The sequence below is a fragment of the Anopheles gambiae genome, chromosome 2 (genome assembly GCF_943734735.2).
Source record: "Anopheles gambiae chromosome 2, idAnoGambNW_F1_1, whole genome shotgun sequence".
Classification (NCBI taxonomy): domain Eukaryota; kingdom Metazoa; phylum Arthropoda; class Insecta; order Diptera; family Culicidae; genus Anopheles; species Anopheles gambiae.
Window position 1 is genome coordinate 92,519,189 of NC_064601.1, and position 25,201 is coordinate 92,544,389.

The 25,201-nt window shown below is 49.7% G+C and overlaps 4 protein-coding genes across 8 annotated transcripts; 1 reads left to right on the forward strand and 3 right to left on the reverse strand.

Annotated features, from left to right (window-relative positions):
- Positions 1-1,967: 1,967 nt before the first annotated feature.
- LOC1276579 (guanine nucleotide-binding protein subunit beta-1) lies at positions 1,968-12,745 on the reverse strand. Of its 2 annotated transcripts, none has more exons than XM_061647416.1 (2): positions 12,585-12,745; positions 1,968-11,462 (listed from the first exon to the last, which is right to left on the reverse strand). In XM_061647416.1, exon 2 carries the CDS (start codon positions 10,353-10,355, stop codon positions 9,333-9,335), a length of 1,023 nt encoding a protein of 340 aa, XP_061503400.1. In that variant the 5' UTR covers positions 10,356-11,462; positions 12,585-12,745; the 3' UTR covers positions 1,968-9,332. The 2 variants fall into 2 exon arrangements, with proteins under 2 accessions (XP_061503400.1, XP_061503399.1); XM_061647415.1 differs by having other exon boundaries at positions 12,579-12,744.
- An 868-nt stretch (positions 12,746-13,613) lies between these two features.
- LOC1276580 (guanine nucleotide-binding protein subunit beta-1) lies at positions 13,614-19,862 on the reverse strand. 4 transcript variants are annotated; one of them, XM_061647412.1, is made up of 3 exons: positions 18,820-19,862; positions 18,355-18,737; positions 13,614-16,765 (listed from the first exon to the last, which is right to left on the reverse strand). In XM_061647412.1, the coding sequence occupies exon 3, from the start codon at positions 16,667-16,669 to the stop codon at positions 15,647-15,649; it is 1,023 nt and encodes a 340-aa protein (XP_061503396.1). In that variant the 5' UTR covers positions 16,670-16,765; positions 18,355-18,737; positions 18,820-19,862; the 3' UTR covers positions 13,614-15,646. The 4 variants fall into 4 exon arrangements, with proteins under 4 accessions (XP_061503396.1, XP_315943.3, XP_061503397.1 ...); XM_315943.5 differs by having other exon boundaries at positions 18,881-19,449; XM_061647413.1 differs by lacking the exons at positions 18,355-18,737; positions 18,820-19,862 and adding an exon at positions 17,080-18,290.
- A 46-nt stretch (positions 19,863-19,908) lies between these two features.
- On the forward strand, positions 19,909-21,919 carry LOC1276581 (putative serine protease F56F10.1). Its single transcript, XM_315944.5, has 2 exons — positions 19,909-21,367; positions 21,440-21,919. Exons 1-2 carry the CDS (start codon positions 20,272-20,274, stop codon positions 21,850-21,852), a joined length of 1,509 nt encoding a protein of 502 aa, XP_315944.4. The 5' UTR covers positions 19,909-20,271; the 3' UTR covers positions 21,853-21,919.
- Positions 21,812-25,198, reverse strand: LOC1276582 (cilia- and flagella-associated protein 52). Its single transcript, XM_061647410.1, has 5 exons — positions 24,754-25,198; positions 23,779-24,662; positions 23,544-23,722; positions 22,654-23,482; positions 21,812-22,512 (listed from the first exon to the last, which is right to left on the reverse strand). The coding sequence occupies exons 1-5, from the start codon at positions 24,815-24,817 to the stop codon at positions 21,982-21,984; spliced, it is 2,487 nt and encodes an 828-aa protein (XP_061503394.1). The 5' UTR covers positions 24,818-25,198; the 3' UTR covers positions 21,812-21,981.
- Between the last annotated feature and the right edge of the window lie 3 nt (positions 25,199-25,201).

A 25,201-nucleotide genomic window follows, 5' to 3' on the forward strand; every position in this document is an offset into this window, starting at 1 on the left:
CAAACCCAAGCAACATTTTTGTTTAACGGCTGTTTTTAGTCGTCGTGGATGGACAAATTGATGGATGATTATATCTAAATATTAGTTATTTTAGTGTAATGCAAGTAATAGCAATAGGATCTGGCGTTACGCGTAACGCTAACGTAACGTAGAGAGCTGATCCTTAGTGTTATTTCATATTGAACAAGAAAAAGCCTTTATCTAAACGTTGCAAACTCACCACCTCTTTACCGTGGCTTTTTCACCTCTCTGTTCAAAAGGACCGTTAATAAGCAAACTTTTTAAAACATTCAGCCAGCATTTACCAACCCAACGCCATTAATCATCGCAATTGTCATCTTGGATGCTTGAGTAATGTTCCGCCTCCATAGCTTAACCTTTGCATTCTTCTTCCATACTTACCCGTTCGTTACCGTCAAGCAAACAACGCTACAACCGGGCTAGTGAAAATCGGAACGTACCAACAGCTTTGTTCTTAATTGTGTATTTTCTTGTCCTTGTATTGATAATAAGATAATTTGTATTTCTATACCATTTTTCATTACCTTTTTATTTTTATTTCCTTTCATTCACTTTCTTATAGACTATATTTTGTTTACTCCTCTCCCTCTATCTTTTGCCATCCCGCCCGAATCAGCGCACTTTTTACTGTCGTTTGTTTGGGTTGTTCTGCTTCTTCTTTTTCACATTTTTTTGTTTTGTGTTTCGCAGCTACTCTCTTACGCGTCTTTCCGATCCGATGCGACCGTCGGTTTTCTTCTTCTTCTTCTTCTTCTTCTTCTTATTTCTTTTCTCCCTTTCCTTTAACGCGGTCGCGGTGTAATATTTTCGATATCTCAAAATGTGTAAAAATGGTGATTTGCTTCTCCAACTAGCTCTCTTCTCTCCTGTTTCTCCTTATCGCTTAATTTCTTTGTATTTCTTCCATTTCTTCCACTTCCGTCCAACTTTGTTTTTTTCTTCTTTCGCACTATCGTTCGATCGCCTACCGTACGTCTAGCTGTTATTGAACATTTCTTACTATGTTTTATTTTATTTCTTATCTTCTTCTTCTTTTTTTTCTTCATGCAACGCTTCTTCTGCCTGGGTTTCATATTTGTATATATGTGTAGTTGCTTTGTTTTTGTTCTTCTTCGATTTGCCTTGATGCTGTAGATATTTCTGCTGTGTTCACAAACGAGTCCCCTACCCTTTGTTTGTTTTCCCCTTTTTTATGTTACTGTTAATCAAGTAATCAAGCTTTCTCAGGCTTCGCGCGCATTGTGCATTTGGATGTCTTGTGCTCGCGTTACATATTGGTCTATGCGATCTCACTGAACTTGCTGGAGGAGCCCGTGGTACGGGGTTGGAATTTTAATCAATTGAATCAATTGCTTTCAACGAAACAATGTTATAACAAGAGAAAACTATAGTATAGTGTGAATTAGATTCTAAATTCTGCTTCGTATGACAATTCATAAGAAACAAATTAAACAGTTTGTAATTGATAACTAAAACTGGTTAAAAGTTTGATACAACAACACAAAAAAACGATCCATAAAAGACGTCACACTGACAGACGTGTACCTTCCGTTCGTGATGAAAACACGCTGGATCGATTAAGGCAGGCAGAGGCGCATTGCGCCAAGCCTTCCACAGGCTGTCGTCCATACGGAAAAAAAACACCGTGCGGTTTTTCGGTTTTTCATGAGTTCGCGAGCATCGCATTGTTTCGCCTTTTGCACAATTTTGCGCTGTTGCTCTTCTCGCTTCATTCCCTCGTACTTCATCGTATTCGTAATTCGGGTGATGGTGTAACATAAATTGTACAAATAGCGCCACCATTATTACACACGCTAGTTCAAAAGCCCCTAAGAATTACATTAGAATTAGATTTAGGTTTCCTCTGCTTCCCTGCGTTTCTCTCTAACCGTCTATATTATGCGCACAATGCAGTTTTTCTTCCCGGTTCGGGTGGCATTTCTCCCTCCACCCGCCGAATTTTGGTATTGGTTTCCGTTCCTGCTACACATTTGTGTTTGTGTGTTTTCCTGTTGTTTTGTGTGCATTTCTAGCACTAAACTGTGCTAAACAGTGAGTGCACAACGTCCTGCACACGCTTCAAATCATGCACTTCAACGCTTAGCAGGGTATCGGTCTTTTATCTGATTCTTTGCTACAGAGTTTCTTTTTGTTTTGGTTTGGTTTGATTTTTTCCTAAACGCACTTTATGTGGTTATTTGTGGTTCCATATGCTGTGCCGTTTGGGTAAACCTGGATGTGATCTTCATTAAGTATCCATTGTTTCTTTCTCCTTTTTTTTCGCTACTTTTTAGCGAAACAATGTCTATTCTTCCCGATGTGGTCGTACCCTTTTGTATACTTCTTCTGTTTTTTTAAAAGCATAAAATTGAAATTTCATCATTCTTGCATCATATTGTGCGTGCAAATCTGTCTGTTTTTCGACTTTTTTGTTTGGTTGTTTGTGTTCTCTTTCGATATGATTCCACCGTTCCATCGTGGAGGGGAATGATGGGGGCATCAGCAAAACGGTAACGCAAAACGGTAAACGTTGAAAGGAAGCAGAAACCGCTCCACCAAAGGGGGAAGTCGGGCGATGGCGTTACGTACACCCGCACCACGCAACGCAGAAAACATATACACATGTACGGGCAGTGCGTTCCTCTCTTTTTGTGCGTGCGTTCCTCTGTTTTCCCTTTTCTAGCAATTCCGGTAGCCTGTTTCCGGTAATCGGTAGTTTGATTAGTGTTTGTATGTGTGTGTTTCTCTTATTGACGCCTTCTGTTTCAACGTCAACCGTCACCGTCACTGGTCGAGTCAATAGATTGTTGGTGCGGTTGCCAGCATTTCGCGCATTTGGCGCACCGGATGTCGAAAGGTGACCTCACGAGCACGAGTCCTTCCCGCCACTGTTCTACCGTGCCCGTGCCCACCGTGGACGCCGTTCCGCTGCATACTAAAAAACCAATCTCTCCGGAAGCTACCCGAACCGCGCCACGGCCCAGCCGGGTCAGCCTTCGGAAAGACCAGCATAAGCCCCTAGATGCAACTAGCCCAAACGTGCCCGCGCAGCAGGACACGGTAGAAGGGGCGGCATCGCCCTCGTGACCCGTCACCCGTCGGAGCCATTATCCGTTGGTGCGAATGCGAACGTGGCGGCAGCACCGGAAGTCTCTTCACCATGGAGAGTGGGAGAGAGTTCCACGGGCTATTCCCTGGCACTGCTTTTACCAGCAAACAATCTTTCGAGCGCCAGCGCGCGACGGAGAAACTAACGCAACCATGCAACTGATGTAACGCTGCATGGTGACGCCGGTAACGCTCTGCACGCGGTACGTAACGCTAATAGACACTAACAGCGTAACCCCAGCATGTTAGAGCTAGTTAGCCATTACAAATGTTCAGAAATCAAAATCAAAGGAGGGAAAGTAACGTAAAATGCACCGGAATCGTTACGTTACACAGAACGAATCCCATTGGTTCATGTGCGACTTCGACTGCTTTTGTGCTCTCTGTCTTCCTCTGTCTCTTTTTGTTGTATTGTGCACGATAGTAGAGGATGCATTGTGCGACTTACATTTGCTTTTATTTTGTCACATCTGTAGAGCGTGCTGCTTAGATCTTGTTGCTGCTCGCCTTTTTGGTTCTTTTTTGCTTGTTTATGTTTTTTTTCATCATTTCTACTACTTGAATATTCTAGTTGTCACACATTTAGTACAAGTAGTTTGCACATGCCGTTTTCTTCCGTCTTTTTTTGTTGGAGATGCACCAAAATGTGATTCTTGTTTATCTTTTCCTCTCTTTCGCTCTCTCTTTCTCTCTTTGCATGATATTTTCGTTTTATATTTGCATTTATTACATTGAGACTATGTGAAATTAGGCAGTGTATGGCGTTTGTTTGTTTGTTTCACTTTCTTTCTTTCATTTGGTTTGATTAGAAATGAATTTGTGTATGTGTTGTTGGGATAAGTGCGATGCAATGGGGGGATGTATATCTGTTTTGAGTGCACTTTTGTGCGACGTTACTGTATCTCTTTTGAGATGGAAGTTCACATTTCAAGCCAAAGGGTTTTCTCATTTCTCATTGCTGTTATTTTGTGGCGTGGCTGGTTATGTTTTGTGTATCTGTAGTATTGAATGATTTTTTTTTTTGTTTGTTCTTGCTTCTCCATGTTCTACCGCCTCAGAGCGGAGATTGCCGTTTCGTAGTGCGCACAGTGTAGTTTTTGTGGGAGTTACACGCTTGCACATTTTCTTCTCCATTGACACAAAAAACTTCGTCCAAAACCATATGCACCGTCGGAATGAACAAATAAGCAACGACAACAATTTGTTTTTACTTTCCCCGCTTTTCTTACGTTCCTTCTTTTCGTGTATAAGGGGGAGGTATATTCGTTGAGCCTGCCCCTTCCCGCCACCATTTTAGGGGAACATGGGCAAAACCAACACAATATTGTAACAGAAACAAAACAAAAACCCTTTACAAAGCACATCGAGACAAATTTGTTGTTCGAACACAACTAACGTTGTGCCGTTACTACGAGGTGAAAATCCCATGTCTCCTGCCTGCAGCCTAAGCACACAAAGGGCCAAAGTCCTCCTGTCGGTCTGTTTCATTGCGATGTGCTGCAATCGAGTGATATAAATTACGTGAGCCTATCGATTTTACACACACTGGATTGCATTCGAATCATCTCTGATTTTTGAGTTTTTTGTCTCTCTCTCTTTTCTTCTGCTGCCTGCATTTACTTTGGCCCTTTCCCTTTCATCGATTGAAAATGAGCCCCTTAGTTTGTATATTCAAGCGATAAAAGGTGTGATGAGGTGCTGGGCCGAAGGCAGGGGCGGAGATTTTCTCTCTTTTTTCTCTTTTTTATTTTATTTTGCCAAGCAGCAGGATAGGACCGACCGACTACCGAACTGTAACTGAGCCTCTTAGCCAGACGGTACACGGCCGGTCATTCTGCTGCATCGGTTTCGCTTTTGTTGCGATGAAGGTGTGCCAGCAAAAAACGACAACGAAACAACAATAAACTCGGAACACTTATGGAGTGGGGGGAGAGGGGGGGGGAGGTGAGAAGGGATGAAGGTGTAGGAAATATTGAGGGAATTTTTGGATCGTCTGTGCTAGAGTGCCCCTAGCACAAGTACGAACATACTTCCACATACTAATATACTTCTCGTACGTAATGGTTTCACAGCCGAAAGGAAAGGTAGAACGCGATCACAAATAACAACCTAAAACGGGCTTAGTAAATGAAACAAAGTAATGCTCTAACAATTTCAACTGTTGGCCGATTGGGTTTTTTCAACTTTCAAAAATGGAAAATGGTATTTTTGTTTTGGAAATTTCGATTAATTGTTCCATGTTTGCTACTACTAACATAACACTACCGAAGTGAATTAAGTAAGACAAAGATGTGTTATGAACAATAAGAAATGATCGTTAATAGCTTAATGTACTAAAACTCGAGGAGCAAAACCGGTTGTACTAAAAACGCTCAATACAATACTAAATACGAATAATACTTTGAGTAGCGCGCATCCGCTGCCAAACAGCAGATGTAAACTTAACAAGGCAAACGATGCACACATACATTAATCTAACAATGGCATAATTGTACGGCTTCGAGAATGGCATTTGTTTGCTTCTTCCGTTTTTGTTTCTGCACTTCTGTTCTTTGTGTGCTTGTTTCGTTCGTTTCTCGTTTTTGTGGCTTTTTAGTTTGTTTGTTATTTTGTTGTACGTTTTGTTTTCAGTTTCTTAGCTTTCTTCTTCTTTTTCTTGTTCTTCTCTTTCTCTTTCTTCTTCTTCTTCTTCGTTATGATTGCTTTGGGGGGGTTTGAGATTTTATGCATATTACGCTATTGGTTCCGCTAATTTTCCACATTTAGTTTTTTTCCCTCTCTTCGTTCTCTCGCTCTCATTCTTTCCATCTTTCTACCTCCCTGCATAGTTGTACGTCTTAGTATATAGTACGAAAAAAACAACATAAAAAACACGTATATCGATACATCGGTAATCGGTACACATAATACAACATATATATCGCTACTGTTGATCCTGCTTCTCCTCTTCTTTGCTGTCTCGCTGCGGCTGCTTCTATCCAACACTAGACCCTCCCACAAACAGGCCTTGTATTTGTGGGCAGGATGGAATAGGCAGGATGGGTGGATCGGTACCTTACACCCCTATACCCCCTTTTCCATGTCTACTACCACCGCTTCATCATCGGTTTGATCGTTCGTCCACTCAAAAAAACAAAACCAACCCCCACTGGAGCCTACAGTGTGGTTTTTGTTTGGTTGCTTGTTTGCTCTGAGTATGATCTATTCATGTGGCGGCAGCATCAGCATTCAGCTTCGGTTACCGCAATCACCACTGCTGCAGACCAGAACGATAACCAACGATGTCCACACGAAGGTGCACACTTGCGCCAATCGAAATTTATCTCAATCGAAGGTGTGTGAATATCCTAACTGTTCCACCATTCTCCCAGTGAGCCTCTCGCAGTGAGAATGGCGGATGGAGTTGGCCACTTGCACGATTGAGATAATAGCCCTTCCGATCGGGATGCAACGGGTGCATTCCTTCATCGCAGTGACAGCACAAAAGCATTGGAGTGGTGGAAGGCAGGCTTTTGTAGCCTTATTACCCACCTTATTGCCTGGCGAGACAGCCGCGCCCAGCTCTTTCACCAGCTCTTTTACACCTACTGCGGTTTCTGTATATTAGGTTGTTGTACAACTAGAAATGGATGTCTGTGTGTTTGTGTGTTTCTTTATATGTGTGAATGCAGTAAACATAGGTGACACATAATTGTAACGCAAAAGAGCTAACGCATCCAAAAAATGCTATTCTTTATATGGCTGTGTGTGTTAGTGTGTTAGTAAACTAAAAAGTCGTTCAGTCAAACGCCTTCAGTTGAGGTAGTACAACCACGGTCACCAACTCGGAAGGTGTTTGCATAATTGTATACTAAGGTGAGAGCAAACGTTACCGAAAACGTAACACATTCTGGAATAAGGCAGTATCGTTAACCCTCGCACACCAGGTACGTTACCAAAATAACGCTATCAGCCAGGATTGAGTCCAGGAACTCAGTGGTACCAAACTAAGTCCCCTTCTGGCTGAGGGGCAGAGAGGCTGATGTCCATGTATACCAAGCGGATCGAAAAATGGTGCGTGCCAAACCAACTGCACACTTGAACCACACTTGGACCACAGCACTGTTTGGGAAGCAAAAATTAAGTTCTCTGTACACCTTTCCACACGGGGAAGGGCCATCATGCGAACGCACGCACGCACGCAACAACAACAACAAAAACGACTTGAAGACGTGCACGTACCAAAAAAACCGACGGTCCATTTCACACTACGTTTTCGTACGCATGTGCGTCAAAATGCGCGACCGGGAGAGGGAGCTTGGGAAGGTTGGTGGTGCGAACGGGCGCGAGACAGGCGTTTTGCTAGGAATGGGAACGATTCCTTCTCACCTCTTCTCACCCATTCGTGCACACACACACACACACACACCATCGATTGAAGCAACAACAAATGCCTGCCAGCAGCATACTAACGGTGCGAGGGAGCGATACCACAGCACTAAGCATAACAGTCCGTGGCGTTACGGGATGCGTTACTGAAAGCGGTTACAGGTGCGTCACGGAAAAGTAACGTAACGCTGGGACGCGTGAGACGAAAGGATGACCACTAGAGCCACCAGGGATGATTCTTTCATCTCTTGCAACAGGGAAAAGGGACAGTTAGGGTTTGTTGGGCGGAAATTGAGCGTATTTTTTATGAAAAGAATGGTTTCTTGCGAGGAGATATTTGAGAATGAAAAAAAAAATCACGGTCCTCACACACACACACAGCGGAGTCGAACCAATTTATGGGCGCCCCCAAAACGGCCTTCCATGTTAACTCCGTTAATGTCTGTGTGTGTGTATTTGTATTTCTCTCTCCCTCTTATAACGTTATCGTTTGCTCTATTTTTTCTGTATGATTTCATGCAAGCCACTGTCTTATGTATGTGTCCGTGTACTTAGGGATGATACTCTGGTGATGGTTGTGTACGTGATTAGTATCTGCTTTTGGTCGCTTGATTGTTCACAGGGTGGGTGGTGTGGGTTTTCAGTGTTTGCTTAAGTTTGCTCTTTGTTTTGGTCGTGTTTTGTTGGTTGTATAAAATTGGTTTTTGAGTTTAAAAAGTTTGCATAGAAACCGGGTTGTGCCTCCGGGGTCAGCTCGGAGGCTCGTAGAAAAATCTGTTTGTTAAGAAGAGGAGATTGTAGTTGGTCTAGACTTCGCTATCAGAGGGACGTCCCACTGAACTAATTGCTCACACCGTGCCACTGGTGCTACTTGGGGAATTCGTTTGAAAATCAATTAGAATGGTTCCAATTTGTGTGTGTTTTGTATTTTTTTTTTATAAATTTTGGAAATGTAATTCTTTAAACCCCAATCCGGAAATTATGAAGCTTTTTTTTGTTTTTTTTTATAAATACCAATTCTCATGCCTTATGCCGTTTGTGTGAGAAATTTAGAAAAAAATAAGTTTTGGATTTTGTAAAAAATAATTAATAAATGGCGACAAACAAGCTTGAAACATCGACCAACTAGTTTGTTGCTAGAACTACCGTTCAGCCAAAAAGATACAAAACGAAACTGTAACCTAAACATAATTTTTCTCAAAGCACCGTCCGCTTTGAAACGGGCGTTACACCGGCAGCTGCTGTCACGCTACGTAGCAGTAGCGGGCCAGCCTGTTGCCATTGGAAGCACTGTCCTACTGTCATACACCGTGTGCTCGTGTGCCTACTACGATGCTGCAGAGGCTAGAGTGTTGCGGTACAACACGCTGAGACAAACATGTGAAGCATCTATGCCTTTTTTTTTTGTTCTGTGTTTTTGTTAGTTGATTTCTTCGAAATTGCTAAATATATTGGTCAAAAACAAATAGGAAAGCAAAACCAATCAATGGCAGAATGGTTAGAACGTTCTCTATGCACTAGGTTTGTTGTTTTTTCGTTTTGTTTGTTTCGTTTTAAATCGGCTTGCACAATAAACCATCCAGCCAGTGGAGAGAAAACAATAACCTGACCTGTTTTTTTTGCAATTAGTTCTTCTGTTTTTTGCAAAGGAGAATGCGGGGAGACGAGCGCGGATACTTTCCTCGTACTCCAGCTACTTCGTACACTCAATCGCACTACGACTACCACTAAACGGTACTCATTTCTGAATGGCTGTACGCGTTTTTATGCTGTCCGACATTGTCCTGGCCCGATCTTACCGTACCTCCGTGGAGACAGCGCAACAGGTTTGGCGCTTAGTTCCACACGCGCAGGAACGAGTCCCAGGACCCTGTCGCCACTGCCATTCCGTTCTCCGTGACACCTAAGCAGGACACGCGGTTGTCGTGCCCGGCCAGTATGCCCGCCCGTTCCGCCTTCATCGTGTCCCACACGTTGCAGTTGAAGTCATCGTAGCCCGCCAGCAGCAGCCGGCCCGACTTCGAGAACGCCACGGACGTGATGCCGCAGATGATGTTGTCGTGCGAGTACATGGCCAGCTCCTGGTCGGCCCGAATATCGAACAGCCTGCAGGTGGCATCGTCCGAGCCCGTCGCAAACGCGTGCCCATTCGGGAAGAAGGTGACCGCATTGATGTCGCTCTCGTGCCCCGGGAACGTCTGCTTGCACTGGCCCTCGCGGATGTCCCACAGCTTCGCCGAGGCATCGCACGCCCCGGAGACAAACACCCGGCACTGGGGCGACAACGACAGCGCCATCACGTCGCCGGTGTGCCCCAGGAACGAGGTGCACTGTTGGCCCGTCTCGATGTCCCACAGCCCGCACGACATGTCGCCCGAGCTCGTCACGATCTGGTTGTCGTCCAGGAACCGGCAGCAGGACAGGTAGCCCGTGTGGCCGGGCAGTTCCCGCGACACGCGCACGTTGCCCTCGCGCGTCTTCAGATTGTAGATCGAGCAGATGTTGTCCAGGCCGCCGCACGCGACAAAGTTGCCGGACGGGGCGTACGCGCACGTCATCACCCAGGAGGAGCGCAGCGGGATCGCGTGCACCTTGTTGGTCGTGTGCGAGTCCCACACGATCAGCTTGCCGTCCTGCGAGGCCGACACCAGGTTGCGCGAGTCGCTCCCCCAGTGCATCGCGTAGATCTTCGCCAGATGGCCCCGGAGCGTGCGCCGGGTGCGCATCTGTATCCGGCCGATCGGTTCGAGATTGTTCGTCGCCTGGACGAGCGACGTGTCGCAGGCCGCCTTCCGCGCGTCCCGGATCGCATTCTTCAGCGTTTCCGCCTCCTGCCGCAGCGCCTCCAGCTCGTTCATCGTTTAGCGGTGTACGCGGTTCGGTTTACTTCTCTCTGTATCTCTCTTTCTCTCTCGCTCTCGCCGAAGCGTTTGCTGCTGGGTCTGACCGTCTGGCTATGGGAAGCGTTCGAGCCAGTCGATGATCCTTGGCTGGTGCCTCACCCAAGCGCTTTCCCGACTGCCTTTGGGGGAAATTGGGTGCTACCACGGATCCGACTCTAGTTGCCTCGACACGTCAAACCGCACGCGAGAGCAACAGGAAAGCGCCTTTCCACCTTTCCGCTTCTTCCTTCTCCTCTCTCACACACGCACACACACACACACACTCACAAACAGTGTCCCGGAGACCGAAGGGCTAGTCCGCGTACAGTACAACTCCAGGCTTTTCCGACTGCTGGTCACGGACTCATGCAAAAATTTTCCCGTTTTCCGCACAGACACACACACAAGCGCGCGTTATTTCCTGCTGTGGTTCGCACACTCTCTCGCTCCCACACACGTTCTTTTACGAGCTTTCCTTCTTTTTCACGCTCTCTCTCTCTCTCTCTCTCTCTTGCTCGCTCGCTCTCACTCACACGCACACGTCTCACGACACGGCGAGCTCACGCATGTCACAGCGACGACTCGACGGTGACGATACACAGACGACGGGCCAGCAGCACGGACTGCTGGGTTGCAATGTGAGGAAGCACCGCACACCCTCCCCGCTTGCTGGCTGGTCGTAGGCGCGCCCGTGGATGATATGAGCGAACGTCGTCGTCCTCTCCTGCCGTTCCCCTTTTTTCTCTAGGCGGACGATGAGAGAGCGTGAGCGTGATGAAAACTCTCGCTCGTTTTCACGCTCGCCTTCCCGCAATAGCAGCCAGCACTAAGCACGAAGCAATTTATCGATTATCTGCAGTTTTACCCGTGTGTGCTGCTATACCACCCAAAAAACCACGGCTGCTCTCTCGCTCTCTCGCTCTCTCTCTCTCTCTCTCGGTCACAGACACACTCCGTGCAAAAGCTGGCTGCCTAGTTGGTCACCTTTACGCCGTCACTTCGTTTTTTCTTCTCTCCTCGCAGCGAAACTGTTCTTTTTTCTTCTCTTCATTAACTAATATACATATATATTTATCTAACCGACTGCAAATGGAAATGGCAAAAGTAGGAGAAAAAAAGGGAAAATCACACACAATTGCACTGATTAGTTTTGCACGTTACACATACACACACACACACACAGGCCCGTCACAGGATGTTCAATCCAGTCCAGCTTTGGAACCGCAATATGGGCCACCACCATCCATCCCTCTCTCATCTCTCTTATCTCCTCAAACGCCCACCCCACCCAAACGGGGATTGAAAAGTTGCCGTTTTGTACTGGAGTGACCATCACCACCCCTTGCTCCCCTTATCCTTGGCTTCGAGCCCCATTTTCGCAGGCACAAGAGTCCCCATTCCATTCCCCTTCCCCCCCCCCCCCCTTCTACACCACACTTTGCACCTGACGTGACCGTAACGTGACGGACCGTCCCGTGCAAACTGCAGGGTTCGCTTATCGTCCCAGCCCAGAACACTACCACACACACACACACACACAGACACACAAGGGCTTCAGTTCTTTTTTTTCACTTTTTTCACCCCACCCTTCCACGGCAGTCAATCAAGGTTGACATTGATGTGTGCGCGAGCACTGTTCCCTGCGCTGGAAGCGATCGAAAACCCCTGCACCCCGTGCAGGGCGTGTTCCAAGTGGGAACGCAAACGTGTGTGAGATAGAGCCGAAAGAAAAAGAAGAAGAAGAACAGAACTAGAAGAACTAAACGAACAGAAAATTGAACACTTTTTCTTCTTCTTCCTCTTCTTCTTCTTCGGTGGTCCTGATTTTCTTCCTGACCACTTTTGCCTACACTTTGGAGTTTGCTGATCGGGGGGGGTAGGGGAAGTTTTGGAGGATGAAGTTTTGGCCCCTCCGTTTTTCCTCCCTAACCTCAATCCTACTAATAAAACCTTTCATCCAACCATCGCTATATAGTTGGGCAAACTATTAAAATGCACAAAGGCACACACACACGCACACAGTCACACACATGGAACACCCGCTATGCGTGCGCTGGGAACACTGGAGCAAAATTTTCCACCGAACCGTCCTTAAAACCATCATCAATCATGGGGCGCCTCCATCGGGCTGCACGCACTTGGGCCAGATTTGCTGGGTGAGGCCCGTTGGCCACACTTTTCCGGCTGGATAACACTCACCCTTACACTGCACTACGGTACGGCCGATTTTCATACACTATTCTGCTGCTGGATGCACATGATACGGTGGAAAATTGCAATTTTCTCGTCCGCGGTACCGTGGTTGCGACTTTTCCGTGACTCAGTAAAAAAACGAAACACTCCCCGAGCGAGCACTGGGTGTGCGCTGGCCGTCCCGATGGCTTTTCCAACCTGCTCATTTTTTCCCTGCTCTCTTGCTCTCTCGCTCTCTGGGTGCAATTTTCCACTCTCTTGCTCTCTGGGAGGCCGACCAGATACGCAACACCAGGCAGCAGGCCCTGGCGATGACGACAGCTTTTTCTGGAGCTTTTCCTGCTGTTGCTGCTGCGATGGGGAGAGTCAACAGCGAGAGCGGGAGAGAGCGCCCATGAGAGAGAGAAAGAGAGAGAGCGGTGTCCGTGTTGCGCTTGCTCCAACGCACACTTTTGGCTTCCGAAAATTTGCTCGCCGACATTTTTCTTTTCCCGCAAGGCAAGGCGCGCACACAGGCCGAGCGCGCTGGAACATGGGAGCTTTTTTACGGGAGAGCGAACGGCGGCTCCGGGCGGTTTGCTGCGGCAACTGTGTGGCGGCAGTCGGTGGAAGCTAACTACAGGGCGGTTGTTCTCGGTTGGTGAAAATGTCGTTCCCATGTGCTCGGCCACATTCTTACCATACATCCGGGCAATCGACTCTCGCTGTGCAAGAGGGTAGAGCAAATGGGAAAAAGCTTACCCAGCGGCACTCTGTGCACGGAATCGATTTTATTTCTAAAAAGGTAAAGTGTTGTTTGAAGTTGTTGTTAAACAGATAATTAAATTAAAACGTATTTAAACTAATTTCAGTTGATACCACACTCCGTAGCTGTATACACTCTGGGGGAGTTTGCCTTCAAAAAGCTCGCAAAATAACCGTCATTTTAAACCATCATCCTACCTTCAAACGACCATGGGATGCCGTTATCGCATAACACACCTGTTGAAGATCACCAAAGTAAGTGAAAATTGAAAGAAGAGAACACCGCGCAGCAGCAGGTATGGTCATAGATATACACGTATGAGACTTTATTCATGAATTTAGACGATCTGCACATAACAAACAGAAATCTGCAACGGTCAACACCGCTCCAAACCAGAGTGTGCCGGATGCCATCCTCCCTCTGGATCGTATTTGGAATTTGGCTAGTGCAAGATGATGGTCAGCAAGAGGATTGGAGGTGGGAAGGAGGGAAAGGGGATTGGTTTTTGGTTGGTGATGTACTATATTCGTATTAAAAAGGGCATTCCATTCTTCAGTGTTCAGTGCTCCTACCTCCTATGTGTTCTGGTCTTTCGCTACACTCTAGCTTCTCTCTAGCTCTACTTTGCCTTTTGTTATAGTCGCCGAAGAATGATGAACCCGCCATTCCCGCCCCTACTACTTCCTATGTTGGGTGCGTGTGTTTTTGCCAGTGAGTTTTCATTGTACGGAATTGTGCATTGCTTGCACTGTGTTTGATGTAAAACGTCCATTATCATCATAATCAACAACATCCGTCAATATGCTGCATCCACAAGGGTGTGCGGATAAGCTCGCATTAACTGCTGCTGATGGATGTGGAGCTCGGCTTGACTTAAAACCCGGCATATGGTTATTAGATGTTTGTGATAGTGTGCTTGCTTTTTCGATAATTTTCCTCCATTTCATTCATATTCGCCCTGTCTAGGGGATTCTCTCCACACTTAAATCCTTCCCGCGTCATTCCGGAGATCCTGCACATCATCATTCTGTGTCTGATTGTTGTTATTTTCATTCCTTTTTTTGTTTTGTTTTGTTTTAGTGTTTTCTATCCATAAATATATTCCGTTTTAGTTGCCTTTCAACATTCAACACATCGAACGCTACTGCACACCATCCACTTTTCCTACAGCTTACAAATTTGCTTGCTTGTTGTTTTAGGTATAATAATAATAATTATAGTAATAGTCTATATGCCAATCGATGTTCCTAAGCCGTGGCCATTTTCTCCCACCCACAATCTTTATCTCTTTCTCTCTCGCTCTCGCTCTCTCTCTCTATGTGCCCTTCTTTGCTTCACTTTGTTTTCTTTGATTTGGGATCCCTTTTCTGCATTGTGCAGAGGAAGGCAGCGGCGGCCCATTTCCTTCCGAACACACGCGCGTCCTTCGCCACACAAGGGGTATACTACACGTGTACGCACACACCCGAAACCGAAGCGAAGGACTAATGAATAAAACTTAAATACTAACCTAAAAAATACAACGTACATGTATTTAGGATGCGTTTTTGGGGTGCATCAGTTTGTGCTGCTGCTGCTGCTGCTCCTGCTGCTGCTCGTAAACGCATTTAACGTGAGACATTTCTGTGCGCGCGGGCGCGATCGCTTTCGGCATTCGTAACCGCAGCTTTCCATGGGCGAATGGGATTCAAAATGGTAAATGTAGAGAATGTTACAAAGCAAGAAAAAAAACACAATAGTTAACCAATAAGATGCAATAATACGGGCGTAAAAATACCGATTGTTTTTGTTTGCAAAATTAAAAAAGAGAAAAAAACAACTCGCTATTGCTTGGGTAAGGTTTTAACGACGTGTGCTTGTTGACGTGTGTGGGAAGGGGGGATGTGTGTTGCGGTTTGTCCTCTCCTGTCCGTACATGTTGAAACGCGGCTCGGCTCGTTGCATTTGAATTTGAAGAGCATTTGGTAAGGACCAAACGGCGGTAATTGCAAATTCACCATATTCACCACACTGCAGAGCATTGCACAGGTGGCGCCCTCTACCGTACGCTAGCATAAGCTATAGCGCGTGGTGTGGTGCCAACGACTCGAGTTAAACCGTGCTCGCGGAGTGTAAACTTGGAACAGAGCTAGACTGCTCCTCACACGCTCAACGACAGTTCCACGGACAACGAAAGGGTTGATAATAAGAAAATAGGTAAAAAATAATCCTTCCAATGTGCGGGTTTCGCCGCTGCGTCGACGAATGTTGGTGAACTTTTCGTACGCTCTCACACTACACACACACACACACAAAATTCCACAAACACTCTCTGTCTCTGCTGCTTCGCTTAGTTCCACACGCGCAGGAACGAGTCCCAGGACCCTGTCGCCACCGCCATACCGTTCTCCGTCACGCCTAAGCAGGACACGCGGTTGTCGTGTCCGGCCAGTATGCCCGCCCGTTCCGCCTTCATCGTGTCCCACACGTTGCAGTTGAAGTCATCGTAGCCCGCCAGCAGCAGCCGGCCCGACTTCGAGAACGCCACGGACGTGATGCCACAGATGATGTTGTCGTGCGAGTACATGGCCAGCTCCTGGTCGGCCCGGATGTCGAACAGCCTGCAGGTGGCATCGTCCGAGCCCGTCGCAAACGCGAACCCGTTCGGGAAGAACGCCACCGCATTGATATCGCTCTCGTGGCCCGGGAATGTTTGCTTGCACTGGCCCTCGCGGATGTCCCACAGCTTCGCCTTCGCGTCGCACGCGCCCGACACGAACGTTTTGCCCTGCGGGGCCAGCGACAGCGCCATCACGTCCCCGGTGTGCCCCTGGAATGATGTCGTCTGCTGGCCCGTCTCGATGTCCCACAGCGCACAGGACATGTCGCCCGAGCTCGTCACGATCTGGTTGTCGTCGAGGAACCGGCAGCAGGACAGGTAGCCCGTATGTCCGCCGAGCTCGCGCGCAATGCGCACGTTGCCCTCGCGCGTCTTCAAATTGTAGATCGAGCAGATGTTGTCCAGCCCGCCGCACGCGACATAGTTGCCGGACGGGGCGTACGCACACGTCATCACCCAGGAGGAGCGCAGCGGAATCGCGTGCACCTTGTTGGTCGTGTGCGAGTCCCACACGATCAGTTTGCCGTCCTGCGAGGCCGACACCAGATAGCGCGAATCGTTGCCCCAGTGCATCGCGTAGATCTTCGCCAGGTGGCCCCGGAGCGTGCGGCGCGTCCGAAGCTGGATGCGACCGACGGCTTCCAGCTGTGCCGTCGCCTGCAGGATGGACGTGTCGCACACCGCCTTCCTCGCGTCGCGGATCGCATTTTTGAGCGTTTCCGCCTCCTGACGCAGCGCTTCGATTTCGTTCATGCTGTCGCCTGTTGTCGATCAGGTGGTGGTAGTGGGTGGTGACGGTGTACTCACACTACTACGGTTCTACACCTCCTCCTCTCGTGTCGTCACACTCTGTGTTTGGGCCGTCCCATTGCGTGTGCCAATAATTAGTCGCGTTGCGTTGGTTGGGTAGGAGTTTGAGGCATGGAGGGAGAAAGGGAAGAAAAAAGAATACACACGTAAGAGATCGGCTAGCCACTATTGTATTCAGATGATCAGATCGTTAGGCTATAGAGAGAGATGCTGCTAGAACGAACATCACCATCATCATCATCATCGTCATCATCATCGCCCTTTTTCCAGCAGTGTGAACATCACGATCCACCTGTCTCGTTTTCTCTCACTCACTCACTCACTCTCTCACACACACCACAAACCTTATTCACCTTGCCGTGTTTTGCTAATGTTTGCTTTGGCTCGGGCTGCTGGGACTGCTACGGTGCCAGCCTCCTTTGCCTTTGCCTCGCCCGTGCCCACAATCTGACGCGCGCAAGGGGGTGGGGGATGGTGATCAACCTAGAGACACGCACGCACTTGCTCACTCACTCACGCAATGGACGTGGGAAGGGAGAAAATAGGAAGGAAAGGCGGAAGGGGGGCTGTATTTCCTCACTGTGGATCAATTAAACCCCCCTCTCCTGCCGCTGTAGCTCTCAATTGCCCGTCGCCACTGGGCTGAAGGGAGATGGCAGCGGTGTAGGGAAGACGAGACACACTCACACGCACCCCGACTGTATATTGTTGTAGGAGGAGGGAGGGAGGGAGGTGAGGGAGGATGGGAATGCAACACCCTTCCGAAAAGCGCGTAATGGCACTAATCTAGCGATCGACAGCATACAAACTCTCTAACCCTCTCTCGGGGGCGGGAATGGTTGCACTTGTGCTGGAGGGATATCTCCCCCTCTCTTTCTCTCTCTCTCTTTCACGCTGCACCCTTACCGCGGATGCAGCGCGTAAATCGGCCTGACACACTCTATATCCGCTGAGCGGATGCGAACACACACACACAAACACATACACACAATTGGTACATGCACACACACTAGCGCAGTGGCGCGCGCGCGCGCAACACACCTACACGCTTACGCACACTGCGATTCACGCAAAGCCAATTATTAAACCCCGTGCGCCCGCGCCCGCGCGCACACACAGATACTGGTGGATCTTTGCTGCACAGCCTACTTTACACACACATGCACAAATACACCCTTTACACCGTGTATATCACTTCATCACTATCTTCAATGCCGATTATTCGATTTACTTTTCTGCTCCGCCCTGCCAGCAGCCCCCGCTGTAGCACGATTTCGTGAGAGATTATTAAATGTACACACTAACACACACATACACACCCTGTCGGAGATCGAGTTATGGGGGGGAGGGTGGAGTTTCACACTGATTCTAAATATGCTCCAACGATTCCAGGCAACAGCTTTCAGCCTGGAATTAGGACGATGATGTAGATAGTTCACACTCTCGTGACGTTTGGCGAGATGATCATGATCATGATGATGATGATGATAATGATGGTGATGCACTTTTCCGACAGCACCCCTCCTCTCTCTCTCTCCACCACCAGTGGAAATGATGATCAAACAGGGGTTGCTGCTGGTGCGGGGAGCTGGAAAAACAAGAACAATTCGCGTGCGCAAGATACGTGCCTGCTGAGATGTGTGTGAGTGCTGTCTCCGTGTGCGGCCGGGCCACACACTTTTTTCTCTCCCTTTCGGCTGACCGACTGTGTCGGGACGGACGGACCGGACGGACCGATGACGACACCGAGCGCGCGCACACACACACACCGTGTTTCTGTGTCCGTGTGCGCTTGCTGTGTTGCTGCTTTCCGCTGCTACTTGCCGACGGCGACGATTGTCCACCTTTTTTTTCGCTAATGGGACCGCAACCCGCCTGCTCCTCTCTGCTCTTCCGCTTGCACGACGGACAATGATAACGCTACAGCGCGCCGTCCCCGATGACTTACACACTTCCAACGGGCACACCACGGGCGGGACACAGTGCTGCGTGTGTGTAGGTGTACGGGATTCTGGAATGATTTTGAGATCACAATTTTGATACGGTTGCTGTTTTTGCTGTAATATTTGCTTCGGTGTGAGTCCTGTGCTCACCCAGCTGCGTTTTTTCTTCTTCACCCCCCATCAACTGGCCCCGAGATGTGATGATCCGTACCTCTGGGGTAGATGAGCGCACTTCCAGCGCACCACCCTTATCAAACACCGTTTTGGATGCGTGAGCAGCGATGAATAATGGCTGTGTAGAGTGTAGAGAGGAGGAAGTTTTCTCTGTCTTTCCGTCTCCCTCCCGCTCGCTCTCGGTCTTTCGCTCTCTCACTCTCTCACACACTAGCCAGTCGTTCGCCCTTGCGCTTCGACGGTTCCTTCTCCAGGGCGTGCGCAAGCGACTGTGTTTTTTGGCACAGCTTTTCCTTTTGCTGTTCGACACGCGTAAACACAACACAGCACAGCACAGCACGCACGCACGGAAAAACAAGACAATCACACACACATGCGCGCACACACAAACACAAGCCTTGAGTTTTTCACTGCGTTTGTCGAGCGAACTTTTCCTGAAGCCACTTTGCCGTCGCCACTGGACTGTGTGTGCGCGTCGAGATCGAGACTTGCTTTGCTGCGGTGAGCTGCCGTCGCATGCGCGCTTTCTCTCTACCGCGTGCAACACGGCGGGCTGATTTCGCTTGATCGTGCTAGCCGTCTCTTTTTCGCGCGAGCTGGAAGCAAACGTCATACATGCGCTGCAGCCAAGGTGTGTAGAGGTGCGGTTTGCTGAGGCTGGTTCGAATTTGCTTGGTCGGTGATTGTCAAACTTGAATTATACTTTCTTTCTCTTTCGCGCTATTGCTTTTGTAGCATGTCGCGTTTTTTGTTTCATTCTTTCCACAGGCGGCTGGAGCTTATCTCATGCACTTTCACTTTTCTTTAAAATATCCGTTACATTCGTTTGAAGAATAACAGTCTCACAAACAATTCAGCTTAACAAGCCATACTTTCTACAAACTGTAACATCATTACATAGAGCACACAATTTGCACACTTTTTTCATTAAAATGTATTTTTATTATAAAATAACCGCCCAGTTAACGCCCGTACGCAACAGAAGCAAAAAAGCAGCAGCAGAAAAAGCAGCATGGATAATTCTAGGCTTATCTTCCCTCCAGCCTTCCTCGTTCCGCCCGGTTTATGCTTTTTTTTTATCCTCCCATTCGCACGCAACATTACACAAGCAAGGCCAAGGCAGTGGTGGACTGTGAGCAGGGCAGGTCACAGAAGCAAATTCGATTAGCTCGCCCGTCCGGCAGGGTCAGTGCGAGAAAGAGAAAATTGATAATAGTTATCAGCGCGGGGAGTTTGTTTAAAACAACGGTCGACCGACGGCCCTGCCGATAGTTGTTGTTTGCAGCAAGTCGTGTTCGGTCAGCAGTCGCTCGTTGTCTTCATCACCGTTCTTTGTGTCGTATCGTGTCGGGCATTAGACTGACCAAAAGTGTCCCCATTTTGAGTGCCTGCCTTCACTCCGCGTGTGCCTCCACGTAGCACGGCAAGATGGTCGATAAATCCTTTCTTTATCCCTTCCTTGGGGTGATGTTTCTGCTCCTCGGCGGGGCGGAGGTGTACGGTGTGCGCCGCTTTTGGCGTGGCAAAATGTTCCAACAGGATGCACCGAGTCGCTCGGAGCGCTTTCACGCGCAGGCCGCCGTTCCGGATCTTTGGTTCGAGCAGCAGCTAGATCACAACGATCCGACCAATGCGGCCACCTGGCAGCAGCGCTACTACGTGAACGATCAGTACTTTAACGCGTCCGACCCGAACGCACCGGTATTTCTGATGATCGGGGGCGAGGGTGAGGCCACGGCCCGCTGGATGCACGAGGGCGCCTGGATCCGGTACGCGGAAAAGCACGGCGCACTGTGCTTCCAGCTCGAGCACCGGTTCTACGGCAAGAGCCGCCCGACGGAGGATCTGTCGACGAGCAATCTGGCCTACCTGACCTCGGAACAGGCGCTCGCCGATTTGGCCTACTTCATCGTGGCCATGAACGACAAGTACCAGCTCGAGCCGCACCGGCACCGGTGGATCGCGTTCGGCGGTTCGTACCCGGGCTCGCTGGCCGCCTGGCTGCGGGAAAAGTATCCGTCCCTGGTGCACGGTGCGATCAGTTCCAGTGGGCCGCTGCTGGCGAAGATCGATTTCGTGGAGTACTACGACACGGTCACCCGGTCGCTGGAGCGCTACTCGGCCGACTGTGTGCGGGCGGTCAGGAGCGCCTTCCAGCAGGTGGAAACGCTGCTCAAGCACATGATCGGGCAGCGCACGCTGAACGAAAAGTTCCAGCTGTGCGATCCGGTCGAGCGGTCGATCGAGAATCCGCTCGACATTGCCAACCTGTTCGAGGCGATCGCGAGCAATTTCGCCGGCGTAGTGCAGTACAACAAGGACAACAGCCCGCACGCTACCGTGACGATCGACGAGGTGTGTGACGTGATGGTGAACCAGACGATCGGGGCACCTGTGTCCCGGCTGGCCGAGGTGAACCGGATACTGCTGAAGCAGAGCAACACCACCTGTCTGGACTTTGTGTACGACAAGTCGATCGAGGAGATGCGCAACACCTCCTGGGGATCGTCCCAAGCTAGTGGAGGTAAGTGAAGGGTGTCATTACGCCTTTTCTTTCTATTGTCTTCTATTTTTATCGTTTTTTTTGCTCCCCCAGCCCGACAGTGGACGTACCAGACGTGCAACGAGTTTGGATTCTATCAAACGTCCAACAATGCCAGCTCCGTCTTCGGCGACCGCTTTCCGGTGGAGTTCTTCGTGCGCCAGTGCGTCGACGTGTACGGTGCCCGGTTCGGGGCGGAATCGCTTGCACGGGCCGTCTACCGGACCAACACCAACTACGGTGCGCTCGATCCGGCCACCACAAACGTGCTGTACGTGCACGGCAACATCGACCCGTGGCACCGGCTGGGACTGACCGAAAGCAACGACATCCACATGCCCACCATCCTGATCGACGGCACAGCCCACTGTGCGAACATGTACGAACCGAAGGACAGTGATCCGCCACAACTGAAGCAGGCCCGGCTCGAGATCGATACGTTTATTACGAACTTACTGGCGATGTAGTAGATAAGGTTGAAATACAAAACTTTTAGCCCCGAAAAAAAGCCCCCCGACCACTTCTTCTTCCGCACAATAATTTCACACGCACTACTTTGATCGAAATGATGCTACCAACACGGTTGCGAAGGGCGCCTACTGCTTTCTACCCGCGCTTAACGGTTCGTTCAAATTGCAATCCTTTCCCCGGGAACCACCACCACCCTCCCCATCAAGTTGCGTGAACGGTGATTGCTCCGAAAGGCGATTCTGACTTCCGGCGGAATGTTGCGAGCGTGTTTCCCACTGCTCCTGCTGGTCACAGTCCGCCAGCGAAGCGGTATCAACGCACGGATCGATCGTTGGCTGTGCGTTCGGGTCGATCGCGGGACATTCAGCGATTTGGCTCGAGCGTGTCGACCGACCGGAAGCGTGCACACGAATGTCTTCGTTGTTGTTGTTGTTGCGTAGTCCTCCGAGAAAGGTTCCCACGCGGGAATCGGACGTTACCAGTGGTGCTTTGCGCGATCCGTCCCGCCCAATGATTGCCTGCGAGGACAAGCTTTTGGCCAGTTTGGTCGCGGATGTGCTCGGTGTCGGTGGTTTGGAGGGCGCTTTCGACGCCGTCGACTGTTCGTCGTCCTTCGCGGGCTTCAAAATGTCGTCGGGGATTTTAATGTGGAATTTCTGTAACGACCAGCGAAGGTTAGTTATTGCGTCAGCGACCTTGTTACCACAGGGAGGGGATTAAAATTAATCCCCTCTTTGAGGAAGGGCAGTACCAATCGATTGCTACACAAACCACGACCACCACCACCAAATACTTACCTCCGGCACCTTCCACACAAAGATACCGCCATCGCTCGAGCCGGTGACGAGAAACTTGCCGTTCGGGCTGTAACGAGCGGACGTGATGGCACTGGCATGCCCAATACCGACCGCCACCTCCACCCCGAGCTGGTAGTTCCACAGCCGCACGATCTGGTCCGTGCCGGCCGACACAAAGTACTCGCCCATCATGTTCATGTCGATCGCATTGATCGGCCCCGACTTGGAGCCCTCCACCTCGCGCACCAAGCTACCATCGTACGCCTCCCAGTACCCAATCAGCTTGTCCGATCCGGCCGTCAGTATCTGAACGCCGGTCGGGAAGTACTGCGCGGCAATGAACTGCGTGTGGGCGAAGATCACGTGCTTGCGCGTGAGCCGTATCAAATCCCAGATGACGCACGAACCGTCGCGCGACGCCGACACCACCTCCGTGTCGTAGTTGTTGATGTGCACCGACTCGATCGGACCGTAGTGCTCCTTCAGCACCCCGATCAGGCTCTGGACGTACGGGTCGATCTTCCACACGCGCACCTGCCCTTCGATGCCGCCGCTCACCACTATCTTGCCATTGCTCGTCACGGCCACCGACGAGCAGCCCTTGTTGTGTGCGTTCGGGATGGCGTAGATCAGTTTCCCGGACAGCGGCGTAAACGCACGAATGACGCCATCGTTCCACGCCGAAATGATGCTCTTCCCGTCCCGGCTGAACACGATCGACGAGGAGGCAAAGTTGGGCACCACGATGCGCAGCAGCTCCTGCATCTTGGACGTCGACCAGATGCGGATCGATTCGTGGCTGGCCGTGGCAAAGACGAGCGAAAAATTGCTGCAAAACATGAGATGATTCGTTGAAGGTTGTTCGCAAAAGGGCTTTAAAGCTCACTTACTAAGGAAACGCTATATCGTAGACGGCATTCGTGTGGCATGTTTTGAGTAGGCGCAGGCTGGACGAGAAGTTTGCCAGTTCCAGCGAGTAAATCTCACAACCGTTCGTACCGATAAGCAGCGTTTTGCCGTTTCGAATCTGTAGCGATGTAATCACGCCATCGATCTTTGTCGATTGAAGCTGAAAAAATAAGAAATTAGTGAAAAGCTTCCAAACGCTAGAAGCCATAGCCTTACCGATTTCAGCTCCGGCCACGTGGGGCCACGATAATTTTTAAAGTTTCCGTTTCGCTCCTGCACCATATCGATCGTACCGTCGCCAGCGCCAATAATTAACTTCCCGTCCGGCAGCAGCAACAGATCGCGCACCCCGTAATGGTACTTCTCGCAATCCTTGCCCGGTGGTTTCTTGGCATTGTGCTTGCCAAAGCATCCGAGCAGCACCGGCATCTTGTCCTGCGACGGATCGCTCGGATTTGGATTGCAGTTCAGGTTAATCTTCACAATGTCTCCGCTCATCGTGCCCACGTACAGCGTGTCGTCGTTCGGGGAGATGCGCATGCCGGTAAACTCGCGCCGCAGCTTGCCCACCGCCACGTCCTGCACCGTCAGCCGCTTCCGCTCCCGGTCAATGTTCCAGACGCGCAAATTTTGATCCCCGCCCGACACGAACGTGGTGAACCGTTTGTTCAGGCTGGCCACCTTGGTCGCCTCGCCGGTCGTTTCCTTCGTGGCGATCGTGCCACAGATCGCCGTCCGCTGCTCGATATCCCACACGATGATCGAACCACAGTCCTTGCCACCCAGGCTGACCAGGAACTGGTCGTTGGAGGAGAAGCAGAGCGACTGGACCCGCACGCGGTGCAGCTCGTGGCGCGAAATTTCTTTGCGCGTTTCCCAGTCCCACACGATCACGAACGCCCGGAAGCCCATGTGGTTGGATTGGCCCGAGGCCACCATCCGCCCGCTGGTGGAAATGTCCAGCGTGGAGATGGTGTTTGTGTGACCGCGCAGGAACGATTGCTTGTTGGTGGCGCACTCGTAGATGGAAATTTCGTTCCCGAGGGGAAACACCAGATGCCGCTGGTCGGGATGCACCCGCAGTCCGCAGACGACGTGCCCTGGGAAGGGATGGAGAGAGAAAGAGAGAAAACGTTTAATGTATCTACCACTTTGGGAAATGAACTTCCCAAAAAAAAAACCATTACTCACCATCGAACCCAATGATTGCGGAGGGCTCCAGGGTCATCATTTCCGTCGGCTCTTCGATGGACATCTTGGGCGAACAGCTTTCTAGAAACGTTGTCTTGCAAGGGATTAGTGGGAAGAAAAATGGCACAATCCGTAGCACCGGCAACCAAAAGGTATACTGTGCGTGTGCGTGTTTTTGCAATCGCTCTTTGAAGTCGAGGCTAGCCCTGTTTAGGGCACAGACTGGTTGTTGTGAACAACACGCTTACATAGTTACCGACGGGTTGCCAATGCTACAGGTTGGCCTGGCAACGCCCCCTGCCCCCTCCCCACCAATGTGTAGGAATTACTCCATGTACATGCAACAAGTGGTTTTATCAATATTGCTGTCACCGCCCATGTAAAATTATGCTCAAACAGTAAGGATTGGGATTGTGCCCGCCCAACGGGGGGAAAAAACACTAATTTT